The sequence below is a fragment of the Coffea arabica genome, chromosome 11e (assembly GCF_036785885.1).
Source record: "Coffea arabica cultivar ET-39 chromosome 11e, Coffea Arabica ET-39 HiFi, whole genome shotgun sequence".
Lineage (NCBI taxonomy): Eukaryota > Viridiplantae > Streptophyta > Magnoliopsida > Gentianales > Rubiaceae > Coffea > Coffea arabica.
Genome location: NC_092331.1, coordinates 20423759 through 20439238, shown reverse-complemented (window position 1 = coordinate 20439238; position 15480 = coordinate 20423759). Strand labels below are relative to the sequence as shown.

The 15480-nt window shown below is 35.2% G+C and overlaps 1 protein-coding gene across 1 annotated transcript; it reads left to right on the top strand.

Annotated features, from left to right (window-relative positions):
* Positions 1-12214: 12214 nt before the first annotated feature.
* On the top strand, positions 12215-15296 carry LOC113708300 (exopolygalacturonase-like). Its single transcript, XM_027230762.2, has 4 exons — positions 12215-12400; positions 12903-13211; positions 13950-14459; positions 15060-15296. The coding sequence occupies exons 1-4, from the start codon at positions 12215-12217 to the stop codon at positions 15294-15296; spliced, it is 1242 nt and encodes a 413-aa protein (XP_027086563.2).
* The last annotated feature ends 184 nt before the right edge of the window (positions 15297-15480 follow it).

Below are 15480 nucleotides of genomic sequence, written 5' to 3'. Positions count from 1 at the left end.
GGCCCATACTCTTACTTAAACACTAATCAATTGCTAAATAACTACTAAGGCCTAAGGCCCTATTCGGCCAACTCATTTGGAGGCCCACTTGACTCTTCATGGGCTTGGGTCATGGTGTAGATAACTCAATTAAAAATCCTTCAAGCCTTCAATATCTCTATGGACTCCATGTTGGTTTTGGACAATTCGAACAAGGGCTTGGAGGGATTCTTTGAAGAGCTTGGCTCGTGCACGTGTGACTGGGCCCAATGGAACTCGGACTGGGTCATTACTTGGGCTAAGGTCCGTGCACACATCAGTCCCCTCCACTTGAGCAGGATTTGTCCTCAAATCTGGATGGAAATGAATGACACGAACAAGGGTTGGTATCATGGCTCCAGTGGCTCCTCTTGTTCGTATCATTCCCCCCCTCTTGAAAGCAATTTGCCCACAAATTGAAGCACGAATGGTGACAAGACGAGTTACATGCCTTCGACTCAATCTTGTTATGATGGCTACAGATGGCATCCAATGCAAAGCCCATGGGCTAAGTTGGAACATAACCCTTGTCGAACCTTGAATCTCACAAACCATATTCAATGTATGCTCAACTTGATCGTTTGTGGTCATGAGGTAAGGGTCCTCAAAGTGGTATGAAGTGTATCCCATGAAATCGAACTCCGGCTCGAACACACTTGCAAGGCACCAAGGCGGATTTGGTGATGTTGGAGCTTCATGTGGACTAAGAGCAAGACGAAAATCATAATGGTCATTGAGGTACTTGTTCTTTAAACGAACCCTTGGTACACAACGATCCCCAAAATGTGGAGTGTTCCCTTCAAGACGAGCTCGAATCAACTCCCCTTTGGTGTGGACTGATTTGAGTTGATATTGTTCCATGAATGGATACCAACGGGGTTTAACTCTTGGAGTGCCAACTTCATGGAGGCTTGCAAAGTCTACAATTGATTTTGGAATGGAACACACCAAGATCAACTCAACTTGCCTTTGCTTGATCTGTATAAAAGTAGAAACACTAAACAACGCGAAGGTAAGTTCGTTAGGAAAATAATAGGCCTTCACCGGGTTGCTCAAGATCAGCCCACTTTCTCTCCTTTCTTCCTTTTTACCACCCATCTCATTAGATTTTTCCATCTCTTTTTCTAGTTCAACAGCTGACCCTTTCATCTCATTACTTCCAACTCCCTCGGGTTTTACCTCTTCAGGCACAATTTCCTCATCTAGCTTTTTCTCCATTCTATAACGCTCAAGCTCACTTTTCATGCATGCTAGATCACTACAAAGTTGGTCATAAGTAAGTGATACAAGTGCAAGACGACGACTATTAAATAAGAAGGAATACTTATTAGTATGTCCGTCATATTTAATTTCTCGCCTCGACATCCATGCTTTGCCCAATAACACATGTGTCACTTGAATTGGGACTACATCACACAACACCTCATCCACATATTTGCCGATTTGAATAGGTACAAGTGTGTACTTAGTAACCCAAACATTACCATGAGTGCTCGTCAACTTGTATGGTTGAAGATGATCAATGGTTGGAAGATTTAATTTCTCAACCATGATAGCACTTGCAAGGTTGACTTCACAACTCCCATCAATGGCCAAGCTACAGATTTTATCTTTGACACCACAACGAGTATAAAACCAACCAAGCAACTGAGATTTGACGATGTCCAATTGCTCATCTACACCACGTAATGCCACTTCTTTGACTCCCTTAGGATCAGGAAGCCAATGTGGTGAGCTAACTTTTATGCGTCTTGTACTCGCCATGAATGTATGAGGGAACCTGTTGGGTTAGGTAGTTGAGAAAGGCCGCTCAAGTCCAATAAATGTCACCAACTTCTTCCTCAAGAGTAATCACGGAGATGTAGGAGAAAGTGTAGGGAAGTGTTCCTAAAAACTAGGAGAAAATATAGGAGAAAGTGTAGGAGAGTGTTCCTAAAATCTAGGAAGAGAATATAGGAGAGTTTCCTAAAGTGGATGAGAGAATATAGGAAAGGTCCTAAAAATGGATGAGAGAATTTTAGGTGAGTTTCCTAAAAATGGATGAGAGAATTTAGGAAAGTTTCCAAAAAAATGGATGAGAGAGTTTAGGAAAATTTCCTAAAAATGGATGAGAGAATTTAGGAAAGTTTCCAAAAAAATGGATGAGAGAATTTAGGAAAGTTTCCTAAAAATAGATGAGAGACTTTAAGAAAGTTTCCAAAAAAAAAAAAAAAAATGGATGAGAGTTTAGGAAAGTTTCCTAAAAAATGGATGAGAGAATTTAGGAAAGTTTCCAAAAAAAAAATGGATGAGAGAGTTTGGGAAAGTTTCCTAAAAAGGTAGGAGAGAGAGTGTCCAAGTGAGTACAAAGAAACCCTAGCCGCAAGTAGACATCCTAGCCGCAAGTAGAAAACCCTAGCCGCAAGGATAACCCTAGCAAGATAAGGAAACCCTAGCAGCCGTCACGTTATTGTTCTTGCTGCCCAAGCGACAACCAACTAACGAGACAGATTTGGGAGCAACGTTGAAACACCAACAACCAGAATTTTTGATGCAACAAACGACTCAAACGCAAGAAACAAGTTGTGGACAGAAATTATCAACAAACTAGACACAACACAAAGGAGATAACACACCAACAGATTTTTGTGTTCGGATGAACAGTAACGTGAACAGTGTCGTATGAACAGTAGCTATGAACAGTTCCGGATGAACAGTAGCGGATGAACAGTGACGTTTTTTTTTTTTTTTTTTAAACAAGGCAGCGGACACAAGGAAAACTAAGACAAAACTACGGATATAACAGAAGATACCTCCACCAAAGCTCTGAAGCCAACTGATACGTTCCTCGATCAACACGTTTCGAGACACGTAGCACGTTTGCCCAAGGATCTAGCGAGGATGTCCAACGCTTGGAATTGCGGGGTCTAGAACCAAACGGACGACACAATATGATTCAAGACGGTAGACGACACTCCGATGAAGGTGAATACTCCAGGGGAATAGGTCGGTAGAACAATCTAGGACAGAACGCAAGACTGCTCAAAACCCTTGCCAAAGCAAGTAAAGGGGGTCGAATCTCTCTCTCAAGAAGAATCGAAAATATGCAAAACTTTATTGATAAAACGTCTCCCCTAAAACCTTACAAAGCAAGCCTATTTATAGGCTAAAGTGACTGAAACCCTAAAGGGACTAGGAAAGGGAAAAGTCGGCCCATGGTCTTGGGACAAGATGGGCCGGCCCATACTCTTACTTAAACACTAATCAATTGCTAAATAACTACTAAGGCCTAAGGCCCTATTCGGCCAACTCATTTGGAGGCCCACTTGACTCTTCATGGGCTTGGGTCATGGTGTAGATAACTCAATTAAAAATCCTTCAAGCCTTCAATATCTCTATGGACTCCATGTTGGTTTTGGACAATTCGAACAAGGGCTTGGAGGGATTCTTTGAAGAGCTTGGCTCGTGCACGTGTGACTGGGCCCAATGGAACTCGGACTGGGTCATTACTTGGGCTAAGGTCCGTGCACACATCATTATGTTTGCATTTCAAAGCCAGTATAGGTCTTCTAACATATTACTGTGTAACACTAAAAGAGCCATCATGTCACATGCACATGAGCCCTTAAAAACCTAGCACACCAGCTCCAAAATTGACCCACAAGCCCCAAATAGTCAACATCTTTATCCCAATTTTGAGTCTTGAGATTCATCATAATTTAAAAGTTTAGGGACCAATGTAATTGAAAATAAGGGGCTAGAAGCAAAAGAATCAAAGTTTTAAGGCTATAATGAAGTTATTTAAAAGTTTAGGGGTCAAATTACAAGCCAAAATAAAGACAGAGCAAGAAAATTAGGTCTAGATCGGGTTTACTAATATGGATGGGGTTGACCCAATCCAAATCAAGAAACAAGCAGTCCAGGCTACTTCTAGTATTTAGATCATGTCACCTTGACCCATTTTATACTTAGTAAAATTGATCGCTTGGGCCATGTTACCTTAGCCTAGAAGAAAATATAAAAAAAATCGTGTGAAAAATAAATAAGTCCAATTAAAACTCAAAACAGTTTAGTCTTGAAAAAGGAACAAACTTAACTTAAAACCCAACAAGCCCAAACCATGAAGACAAAATAAGTCCAATCTAAAAAAAAAAAAAGCCCATTTTTATTTTTTTATTTTTTTAATATATTTTTGACTCTTTTCTTTTTCCTCCTTCTTTACTAGACTTTAGCTATTGGATATGGCAGCTTCCATTGGCGGTGCTGCTACCGGCCACCATTGGCTAATCCTTGGCCACTAGCACCGCCTGTTACCAAATTTCAACAAAATTCACTGCCTATTCAATTTTTGCATAGATTCTATTTTTGAACTTAATTTTTGTAAGAAAGCAATGTAACATAGTCAAATGTGCAATTTACAATCAGATCTTATTTTCTTAAACTCACCCAAATTAAGTCCAAATCTTACAAAAATTGTATCAAAACACTTCTCACAACATATACAACGGAAACAAGTAAAGAAATAGGCAACAAAAGCACCAAAAGACCATAAATTAAAAGCCAAGAGTTTGGAATTACATATACCCATTAAGTAAAACCAAACTTAGAAAGAAGAAAAGAATGGACTTTAGCAGCTTTATAGCTTAGAGTAGCAATGTGAGGGCTGTACTTGCACCTCAATCTTCTTCCTTGAATCTTTGCCAACTCAACTCTTATGTGTGCAATTTTTAGTGTGTAAGTGTTTGCAGAGAAAGAGTGTGTTCTTGGTGTGATTATTGTAGAGAAAGATTGTGTGTTAAGTGTGTCTAGAGAAAAAGTGTGTTGTTGGCATGCGTGAAGAGAGAGAAGGGGGGGGGGGAAGGTGTCTTGTATGCGTAAAGAAAAAAGAGTAGTGGAATGAAGTGTTAGAGGGGGGAGCGTGCATTGTGTGTGGAGTCTTGTAGAGAGAAAATGATAGATGAAGTAGTACAAGTAGTATCAAGAATGAGAATAAGAAGATAAGGAGGTTGATGCGTCTTATTTCTTGATTTGTAGGAAATGGGTTTAGGGTTTTGGGCTTTTGCTTTTTCATTTTTCTCTCAATAAAAGAATCCTACAAAATAAGAAAAATCCTTGTTAGAATAAAATGGCCAATAAATAAATAAATGACAAAAATGAAAAAGAACTTAAAAAACATTAAAATTTGGTGTCTACACCTGTTATTTGTGATCATTCTCGAATTTCTGTGTCCATGCAAGATAACTGAGTTTCGGCTCTTTTAGGCTGAAACTTTTCAAATTTCACAAGTTTTGAACTAGGCATGATAGTTATAAGAATGCTGTAGCAGCACTTGGACCGGAAGCTTGAGGGGAATTTAATCAAAACGGTATAGGAGAAGTTAGAGAAAGTTAAAGTTGCTTTGAAGAAACTTAATTTGTGATTTCGTTAGCAGCATTAGTGAAAGAGTGGAGCAAACGAAAGTTTTGCTTCATACTGTACAAAGTTTACTTTGTAACAAACCATTTGGTGCTAAGTTAATTTAGAAGCAGAAATCTTTGACAGTGGAACATGCAGAACTTTTGATATTTGAGGAGCAATTTTTTAAGAATAACTCTCGTGTTCAATGCTTAAAAGATGGGGACTGAAAAATAAGCTACTTCTATAGGAAGGTATCTAATCACACTACTAGAAACAAAATTTTGACATTGAAGAATGATGAAGATGAAATAGTGGAGGATAATGAATAAACAAAGACAACCGTAATGAAATATTGTCACAATCTATTTGGAAAAATAAGTGAATTTCACGGTCAATATAGGTTCAAGCAAATTATTACTGATTTTATTTCAAACAGGTGAATTGCAAGCTCCTATTACGGAAGAGGAAATTAAGCAAGTGATTTTTAGGATGAAACCAGGAAAAGCCCCAGGGCCTAATGGTTTTACAATGGGATTTTTAAAGAAGAGCTGGGATATTGTAATTGAAGCTTTGAAATTTTGTTTTGATCATGAGTGTATGTACTATTCTCTGAAGTGCACTACTACTACTCTTGTCTCTAAGGTGCCTAATGCTATGTAGATGACAGATTTTACACCAATATCATGTTGTAATGTACTCTACAAGTGTTACCCTTACGTTCTTGCTGCTAGATTGAAGAGAGTCCTGCCTACCTTGATTTCTAAAGTGCAAAATACTTTTGTTAAAGGAAAGCATCTCATAGCATCCATGATTTTGCATGAACTTGTAAGAGGTTACCACAGGAGCGGAGGCAAGCGCAGAGCTGTTATTAAAGTTGATTTAATGAAAGCGTATCATAAAGCTGATTGGGAATTTTCGTTTTCTGCTATGTGCAATATGGGCTTTCCTATGATATTCTTGTCCTGGAATATAATTATGTTTCTACTGCACAATTTTCTATCAATCTGAATGGCTCCTTATTAGGTTTCTTTCATAGTGAAAGAGAATTGAGACAAGGGGATCTGATCTTTTGCTGAAGAATTTAAGGTTGATGGAACATATATGCCCTCATTATTAGGTTTCTTCCAACAGTTGGGGCTTTATTTCTCAAAACTTTCAAACATTTGCTGAAGAATTTAAGGTTGGCCAAGGATCAAAGGTAGCTAAATTCATTGATTGTGATAGGTGGAAGTAGCCCTATGTGAGAAGGTCATAGGAGATCAAGGAACCTTGTAATTAACTCATTATTCTATTACAAAATTTACATAGGGATGATCATGTAAACTGGACCGAAAACTTTATCTGGTGAGTTTACCATTAAATCTGTGCTTAAACAGCTTATTGAACCTAGAAACAGGATGCAGCGTTATACATTAGTGTGGGGGAAAGGGTATATCCCACAATATGCGTTTATTTTGTGGCTAGTAGTCAGGAATCGATCAAACATTAAAGCAAGACTGAGAATTTGGGAATTTGCTATATCTTTTGCTTGTGGTTTCTGTGATATATATGATGAAACACAAGAATATTTGTTTTTTGAATGTGACTTTGCTCATAGTGTTTGGGGGAAGACTCAGAAGTTGTCGATTAATCCTTCGAGCAAGACTGAGAATTAGGAAAATTGCCATATCTCTTGCTTGTGCTTTCTGTGATATATATGATGAATCACAAGAATTTTTGTTTTTTGAATGTGACTTTACTCATAGTGTTTGGGGGAAGATACAGAAGTTGTGCTTATTGTACAAGAGAATTTTGGTGTGGCAAGATGAACTATATTGATGGAGTAAGCATAATACATCTGATTCTTTTTGTCACAAGTTTTGGAGGTTGGCTCTATCAACAATCGTGTATCATCTTGGGCAGGTAAGGAATCAAATGGTGTTTCAACAGGTTAGGCTATTTATTTATTTATTGGATAAAAGAAGGTTAGGCTACCTAGGGTGCAGGTTGTGACTATGATTGTGAATGTTATTCGATTGATAGTTGCTTCATGATCCAAGATACCGAGGATTAAGGAGAATTGGGATTTAGTTATTGAGTGGAGTTTTGACCAAAGCTATCTTAGTTCAAATGTTTCTGCACTGCTTTTCTTTTCTTAGTTTGAAGAGCGTATAGTACTAATCTTAGTTGATGTAAATAAGAAGGGATTCTCTAGTGTTAAACTTCATTTCTTGATCAATGGAAAAGTTCTAATTTTGCTCAAAAACAAAATCGATAAAATTCAGTAATGCAATCTTAAGAACTAAAACCTCCAAGTTTATTGAGGAGAGTAAGAGTTACCAGAAGCCTTGAGAGTATGAAATATCGAAATATTTAATACACAACAGAAACGTAAGAATTTAACTAAATTTAACAATCACATAAGCGTCTTTTATTGTTTTAGAATTTTTTTTTTAAAATTAGAGAGTTCACATGGAACCTTTTTGTGATTTTAGCAATAATAGTTCCTTGAATATCACCTTCAGTTGCTTATGGAAGCATTAGCTGAAGCAAGAATTAATAATGTTTCTTCAATTTAGGAAGCTATTAGTTATTGCTGTTTTTGGCATTGCTTTCTTGTTTTAGCTAGTTGTGATTTCACGGCCAAAACATTGTCAATTTTTCTCAGGTGATCTTTTAAATGCTAGGTAACATTGTGCCAAAGACATTACTTAGAATTATATGGTGATATTTTCAAGAGCATTAAGGTTCACTATCGAAATAGATGTTAATTGCCTCTCTTTTTAAGTGTCCAATGACTAAAAGTGATTGATCAATCAGGTGGACCCTTTTTGCAATTATCTTCGAATTTTTTCATGAATATTAAGATGATAATAAACGATTTTTTTACATGCCCTGCATCAACTTGAAAACTGTGTAGCTTTAATATCCAAATGAATAGTTTTTAATAATATTGCAATCACTGGAATCTCCTGAATTGGATGACAATTCAAGATTTGTCTTCGTCTGTAGTAATGTCTAATTGACAAGTTCAATTTAAATAATTAAAATAAGTGATAAGCGACAAAGTAAAAAATTATTTTAATGGAGAAAAGTACAGAATTCATCATGCTGGAGAATAGATATTTTACTATTTCAAGTTGAGACTTTGGGTTCCTTAACCGAGAGAATGGATATTTGATGATGAATTTGGTCTTAACAGCATTAATTCCCAAGGGAGAATATTAGAACTTATTATTTTAGTGTTTATACATTTATAAAGTATTTTTATTTAGGAAAAAGATATTGTAAACATAAACTTTTACCTACGTAAGACACATGTTCTATCATGTATAGGGGTGGCAATGGGGCGGGGGTGGGGGAGGGAGGGTTAAAAAAAATTTATTATATAATTTCATTATAATTAAATTTGAACAAATAATCAAGTACTAAAATATTAATATATCAACAAATTATTATTCATTGCAACTTTACAATTGAAACTCATAAAAATAATTAAATAAAAGTTATTTGAATATAATCTAATATGATAAAACAAATATAACTAAAATAATCAATTTTTTATTTTTGATACAAATATAATCACTAAATTATTATTGTATTTTTTAGAAAAAAATATTTATTGTATTAAATTTAGTTAGGAATTTAATATAAATGTATTAATAAATTTAGTATAAATAATTAATAATTTTTATTAATAGACATGTATAATTAGTAGTATAATTGATAATATAATTATATATATAATTATACACATATATAAATATATCTTTTTTTTCTAAACGGATGGCGGGGCGGAGGGTGAGGCGGGAGAGTATACCCCCGCCCCGTTTCTAAACGGGGAGAAAAATTCCCCCCGATCCCCGCCCCAATAGACCCCCGTGGGGCGGGTGCCCGCGGGTACCCGCGCCTGTTGCCATCCCTAATCATGTAGTATAATAGTCAACTGGTTTTCATTCATGTGGTACATTAGTCATTATGCCATGAAATGATGGAACTTGTATTCAATTAGATTGACCGTAAATCAAAAGAGCAAATTATTATTTTTTTTAATTTAAGTGTGCAAATTGCAACTGAGGTGCAAGACATGATTGCAAGTCCTCGCTTAGTTCCTAGATAGCGTCATAGAAATTTTTGAAAGAAATAAAACTGTTATTACTATTTTATGGATTATTTTTCTATACACTAATAATGTATACATTTTTATCATTGGATGCATAACACATAATTTGAATTTCAAACTCAAATTATGTATATATTTTACATCTAACCGTGATAATATGTACACTATTGGTGTATATAAAATTAACTCTTATTTTATTGGTCAAAAGCGAGACTTTAAAACTTGGCTTGAAAGCCGTGCCAAAGACCTTATAGTCATATAGGTAATGTCTCTACCGACTAAAATGATTTTTGTGACAAGCACTTTTTTTGCTGCACTAGGAGTAAAATGTTCCGCTTAAATTTTTTTTTTTTAATTGAGGCCTGATATTGGAAGGGAATGTCTAAAGCTATTTGTGTATTGTGGCTGCTGTGTAAAAAGAGGATGAGCACATCGTTTAAGGTCAAAATAGGACACAAATAACAACGCATTTTGGGAACCTTTCTTTGTTTTGTTTTTGTTTTTTTTGTGGAACTTATTGAGATAAATTTTTTTACCAATGGATAACGGTATTTTCTGGCTGGTTTAAGATTGGACTTGAACTTTTATTCGACATCCAATGGGGAATAGTCTTTTTACCAAGCCTCTTCGTTACTTTTGTTAGTTACAGAGCTTTTTTCTCTAGTGTACTTAAGAAAGTTTTTCCTGCAAGCATTCATTGGTGATATTAATAAAAGTTCCCAAAAAAAAAGAGAGAAAAAAGCTCCTTTTTAGTCCTCCTCTCCCTTCTTGCTTCTTAAATCCCACCTCTTCCCTACTTAGAAAAATTTTGAAAAAAACTCCTTTAATATGCGGATAAAGAAAATAATGGATGTTGCATTGGAGAAAGTTATGTGAATTCTTGATAAATAATGAATTTCCCAAGCAATAGTTAAATTTCTCAAATAATTATAATGTACTTAATTTGGAAAATTGAAAGATACTCGTTTTCTAATTTTCTAATAAATTTTTATTTTTTTATTTATAAAAAGGGACGGCCTTAAAAATCTTTACTCTTAAGTCAGCATGTCAATGGGTCGGGTCTTATCTAGATCCAATCCAGACCCAATATATTTGGATAAGGTTTGGATTTAATTTCTCAAATTCAGACCCTACCCAAATCCAGACCCTGTGAGAGAGTCATGCATCTGGGTAGGGTTTGGTTTTCTAGAATCTATATCCAAATCCAGACCTATACCAGATCTTATCCAGACTCATATATATTTAATTAAATAATATATATAAGTAAAATTGTAAAATAATTTAATATTTTATGGTTATTGGATCGAATATGGTAAGATTTTATGACATCAGAATCTGCATTTGGTATTGGTGGTTGGGTGATTGATGAGACTCACGTCAAATTGCTTCTAAATATGGTTGAAACATTAGTGACTACTGATGATTGGATAGAATCAAAGAAAAAATGAGTAAGTGTTTATAAATCTTCTTATTCTATTATTTATTTGTCATCGGTCCTTAGTCAAATGACTTTTATCTCATTCATTATTTTAGTGCTCGATTGCAAGCCATCTACCAACATTGAGATTTAAATAAGAAAAAGAGGTACAAAATTACATTTTTTAATAAGACTAAATATTTATATATGTTATGGTTGTTTTCTTTTTTAAAAACTAATCCTAGTTATCATTATAATTGGTATAAACTTTTTCAAAAAAAAGGAGAAAAGGCAAAGGCAAATAAATAAAATATTGGATGTGGATGCAGTTGAATCTTTGAAAATATATAGAAGTAGTCAATAATAATTCTTTCTTTGAGTTCACACTATTGCATTCAACTTGTTGAATGTTAATTTTATTATTTGAAAACAAAAATTAGATGGCATTTATATTATTTATAAACTTTATATATTTTAAATACATTTTTACTTTAGTATATTCAGAAAATACCCATGAATGCCATTGGATACCCAGATCCATAAGACTTTGGGTATGGACTTACTTTTTCTGACCCAAAAGGATTTGGGTCTGGATCTGGATCTAACTAAATTAAATAGGTCTGAATCTGAATCAAAAGGATCTAACTCAGTCCCTACCCATTGATATGCCTACTCCCAAGTAATCGAATTCCACTCTTTGAATGCTCATTTATTTATAAAAGGACGGCCCGTAAACTTTCTATTCGAGAAATGAAATTTTCTTCAAGAAAATAATTGGGATACAATATATTGAGTACATATAGAATCAAATCCCAAATATTCCGATGCATATCACATCATGAAGATTGCCTTCTCTTGGGGTACTCGGACTTGTAGGGAAGAAAAAACTTCGATATAGTAGTAGAAATAGAAACTATTGTGGTAAAGTCTAAACTACCGTAGACTTAATTAAGTAGCTTTGGAGAAAAAGTCAGAAATAATTTCCATGTGACATAGCAAAAATTAAAAGACAAAATAATAAGGAAAAGATAATATCTCAAATAAAGATTCTTGAGATTCAAAAAGATATGCCCATTCAGACAAGAAAGTATAGATGTTAAAAATGGTAAAATGGAAAATATATCTCCCGAGAGTGATTCTAGGGTTTGATTAAATGAAGTTGGGAAGCAATTAAAAAGCATGTATTTAAGCGTCTTCCTTGTATATAGGAGAAAAGATTCACAAAAAATAATATAAATGTAATGAAAATTATAACATTAACCAGTCCTGTATTTGGCAACAAACGAAACATGTGTATAAATATGCAGTTAGAAGCACAATACATTTCCCAGAATTCAAGAATCATGGCTTCAAGATTGGCTTTTTGCATAGCTATAGTTCTCATCTTCCTCTGGAGTGTTGCTGATGCTTTTGTGTATTCACCACCTAAAATCTTCAATGTGGTGAACTATGGTGCAAGAGCTGACGGAAACACAGATGACAGTCAGGTTAGTTTATGCATAGTAAATTAGCCTATTCATGGGGTTTTCCAATAAAGAAAGAAAGGGTTCACCGCCTTAAAAGATTGGAAAAATTAATTTTATGTTATGAACTTGATTTTTTTTACACAACCTCTTTTCCAAAATCTCAAATCTTTGTTGAAGTATTTGTATTATGTACTATAATCACTGTTATTATGCCAAAACAGTTGTTGAATTGATAAGAGCAGACCACTTTCTAATAAAATATTGTGTGTCCGAATTCACTTCCAATATGATTGTTATATTGGTTCATGGATATTTTTTAAGTACCTCGAGATATACTCTAGTCTACGATAGTGACCAGAACTCAAACTATCAAAACTTTTTATTATGAAAAAAGATTTGTGTTATTATGTGAAATTTGCCCGCAAAAAAGGCAAAGGTAGCCGTGCATTTGTGATTGTTGGAAAGTGAATTAACTTTTTTCTTTATTTTCTTCTTTTTTTGTTTTGTGGGTACTTTTGAGAAGGCATTCCTTAGAGCATGGAGTGATGCATGTCAATGGAAAGGAAGCAGCACGGTCTTGATTCCAGGGGGAACCTATATGCTGCATTCAATCACATTTTCGGGGCCATGTCTTGGAGAAATGACATTTTTTATTAGAGGGACTCTTAAGGCTCCTACTATTCCTGCTTTGTTCTTCACAGATACTTGGATTGGATTTCATTCTGTTGATAATTTGACTGTGACTGGGAGTGGATATTTGGATGGTCAAGGTGCTTCTGCTTGGCATTATAATGATTGCTTCAAGAACTCGCAATGCTTGCCCCTCCCTTCTGTGAGTTTAATTTCTTCATAGAAATTCTTTATGGGAAAAAATCAAAATTTTTTTTTTGGGTCAGTGCGTTTAGCAAAGAAGATTTTTTTTTTCCCTAAACAAAGTATAGGGCTGGGGATCTATAATCATCAGTTGCCTAAACCCTTTTGTCATCTTAAATTCTTGAAAGATTGTTGCTCAGTTGTGAGGTGAATTTTGTGATCACGGAAGTAACATTCTCCTTAAACACCTTCCTTATTGATGGAAGGCAACTTTGTTCCCTAATTGGTAGTATTATTAGTCTTTCCTTATCTATTAGATTATACATCATTGTTTTGATTGGAATCAGGAGTCAATTAAGGAGGAATTATTAAAATCATCTTCTCTCATTCATGGTAATCATTTATAGTACAAATTTAACTGTTTTTGTGTAATTATGAGTTCAAGAGGAGACTTAAAGACTTAGAGGCAAATGCTTATAATTATTATCCTTATTTATATTTACATTCTCTTCCTAATTAATTTTACATTTAAAAAAATCTGACATCGGACATACATTAGACATACCCAATGATAAAATACTTTATAATTTACTCCCACTGCCAGAGACATGTATTATTAGGCTTTACTTTATAATTTTTTCCTTTTCAATCTCCATTACTACATCTTTTTTATCCCCTTCCCCATCAATCCATCCTAATATTAGGTCCCTTCCTTTTGTTTTGTTTTGTTTTGTTTTTTTAATGCGGATCCTATCAGAGCTTGAGGTTCGACTTTATCAGAAATTCCAAAATACAGTACCTAAGTTCAATCAACAGCAAAAAGGTCCATATCAACCTTTTTGCATGCAACAACATAGACATCAGTTACGTTAGGGTGTCTGCTCCGGAGAACAGTCCAAACACAGATGGAATCCACATTGGGGCATCGACCAACATCAAGATATCAAGAGTAAGCATTGGAACAGGCGATGATTGTATATCCATGGTTTCCGGCAGCCAGAACATTGACATTTCTGAAGTTATTTGCGGCCCTGGTCATGGCATCAGCATCGGAAGCCTTGGTAAAGGCTCTCAAAACCAAAATGTTATGGGCATAAGCGTCAGGAACGCCACTTTCTGGAACACTGAAAATGGTGTGAGGATCAAGACTTGGTCACCTTCTTGGTCCAGTTTGACTTCAAATATTAGTTTCCAGAACATCATAATGAAAAACGTTGGCAACCCCATCATTATTGATCAGAAGTACTGCCCACATTGCCCACCATCGGTATGGTATCTTTTATTGATGTTTTATTATTTGATGTATATATATGTCCAGGTATGTGTGTGTGTGTATTTGCGTCCAAGAGGAGACTTAAAGACTTAGAGGCAAATGGGGAAAGAGGAAAGTTTGAGAGATCCTACGATTATATTAATGTCCTTTCCAACCAACTTGAACTTCGAGGGGCTGCTTGGTTAAAGGGTTTAGGAATCACAAAAAAGAATGAACTCTTTATTTGTTGCTTGGGTTAAGTTTATTGGAATGTAAATTTTGGAATCATTTCTAAAAAATTGGAGCTATCCCATTCCTGAGCAAATTGGGAGGTTTTGGACAAAACCCTCAACTTTTATGACGGACCTGTCCTCTCTCCATCACATGACGCACCTTCTGTTCTTCTTCTTCGTCAGATTTCCTATCTCTTCTTCTTCATCATATAGTCTTCATCTATAATCCAAAATGTCTTGAAAAAAAAAGATCTAAAGTAGATCTAAATGGATTAATAGTGGGCAAATATCTTCAGTGGGCAAATAGTAGACTGAAGCCAATCACCTTTTTTTCTGTCTTTTTAATAAAACATTTCTCAATAACTGCTTTTGTTGCTTTTAGGGTGGTGAATCAGTCTCAAAAGTTCAAATCAGAGATGTAGAATTCAACGACATTTCGGGCACATCCAGTTCAAAGGTTGCACTATCTTTGCAATGTAGCAAATTGGTGCCATGCCAAAACGTGAAGCTTGTGGATATTGACTTAGCTTACAAAGGCCTAGGAGTGCTTGCCATTGCATCTTGCTCTAATGTTATTGGTACTTCCTATGGCATACAGAATCCTGGAGGTTGCCTTTAGGGATTAGTCTGCCCATATATCGCCTTCCCTAACACACATTTAGTTTTAATGGACATATGATCCATTTAGTAGTTCTAACGTTCTCCATTTAATATATTAAGTGATACTAAAAGGATATCTCCAATTAATATAGTGACATGCTCTGCATTTCCAAATATATGTTTCTAGTTTTCGTTCTTTGGGT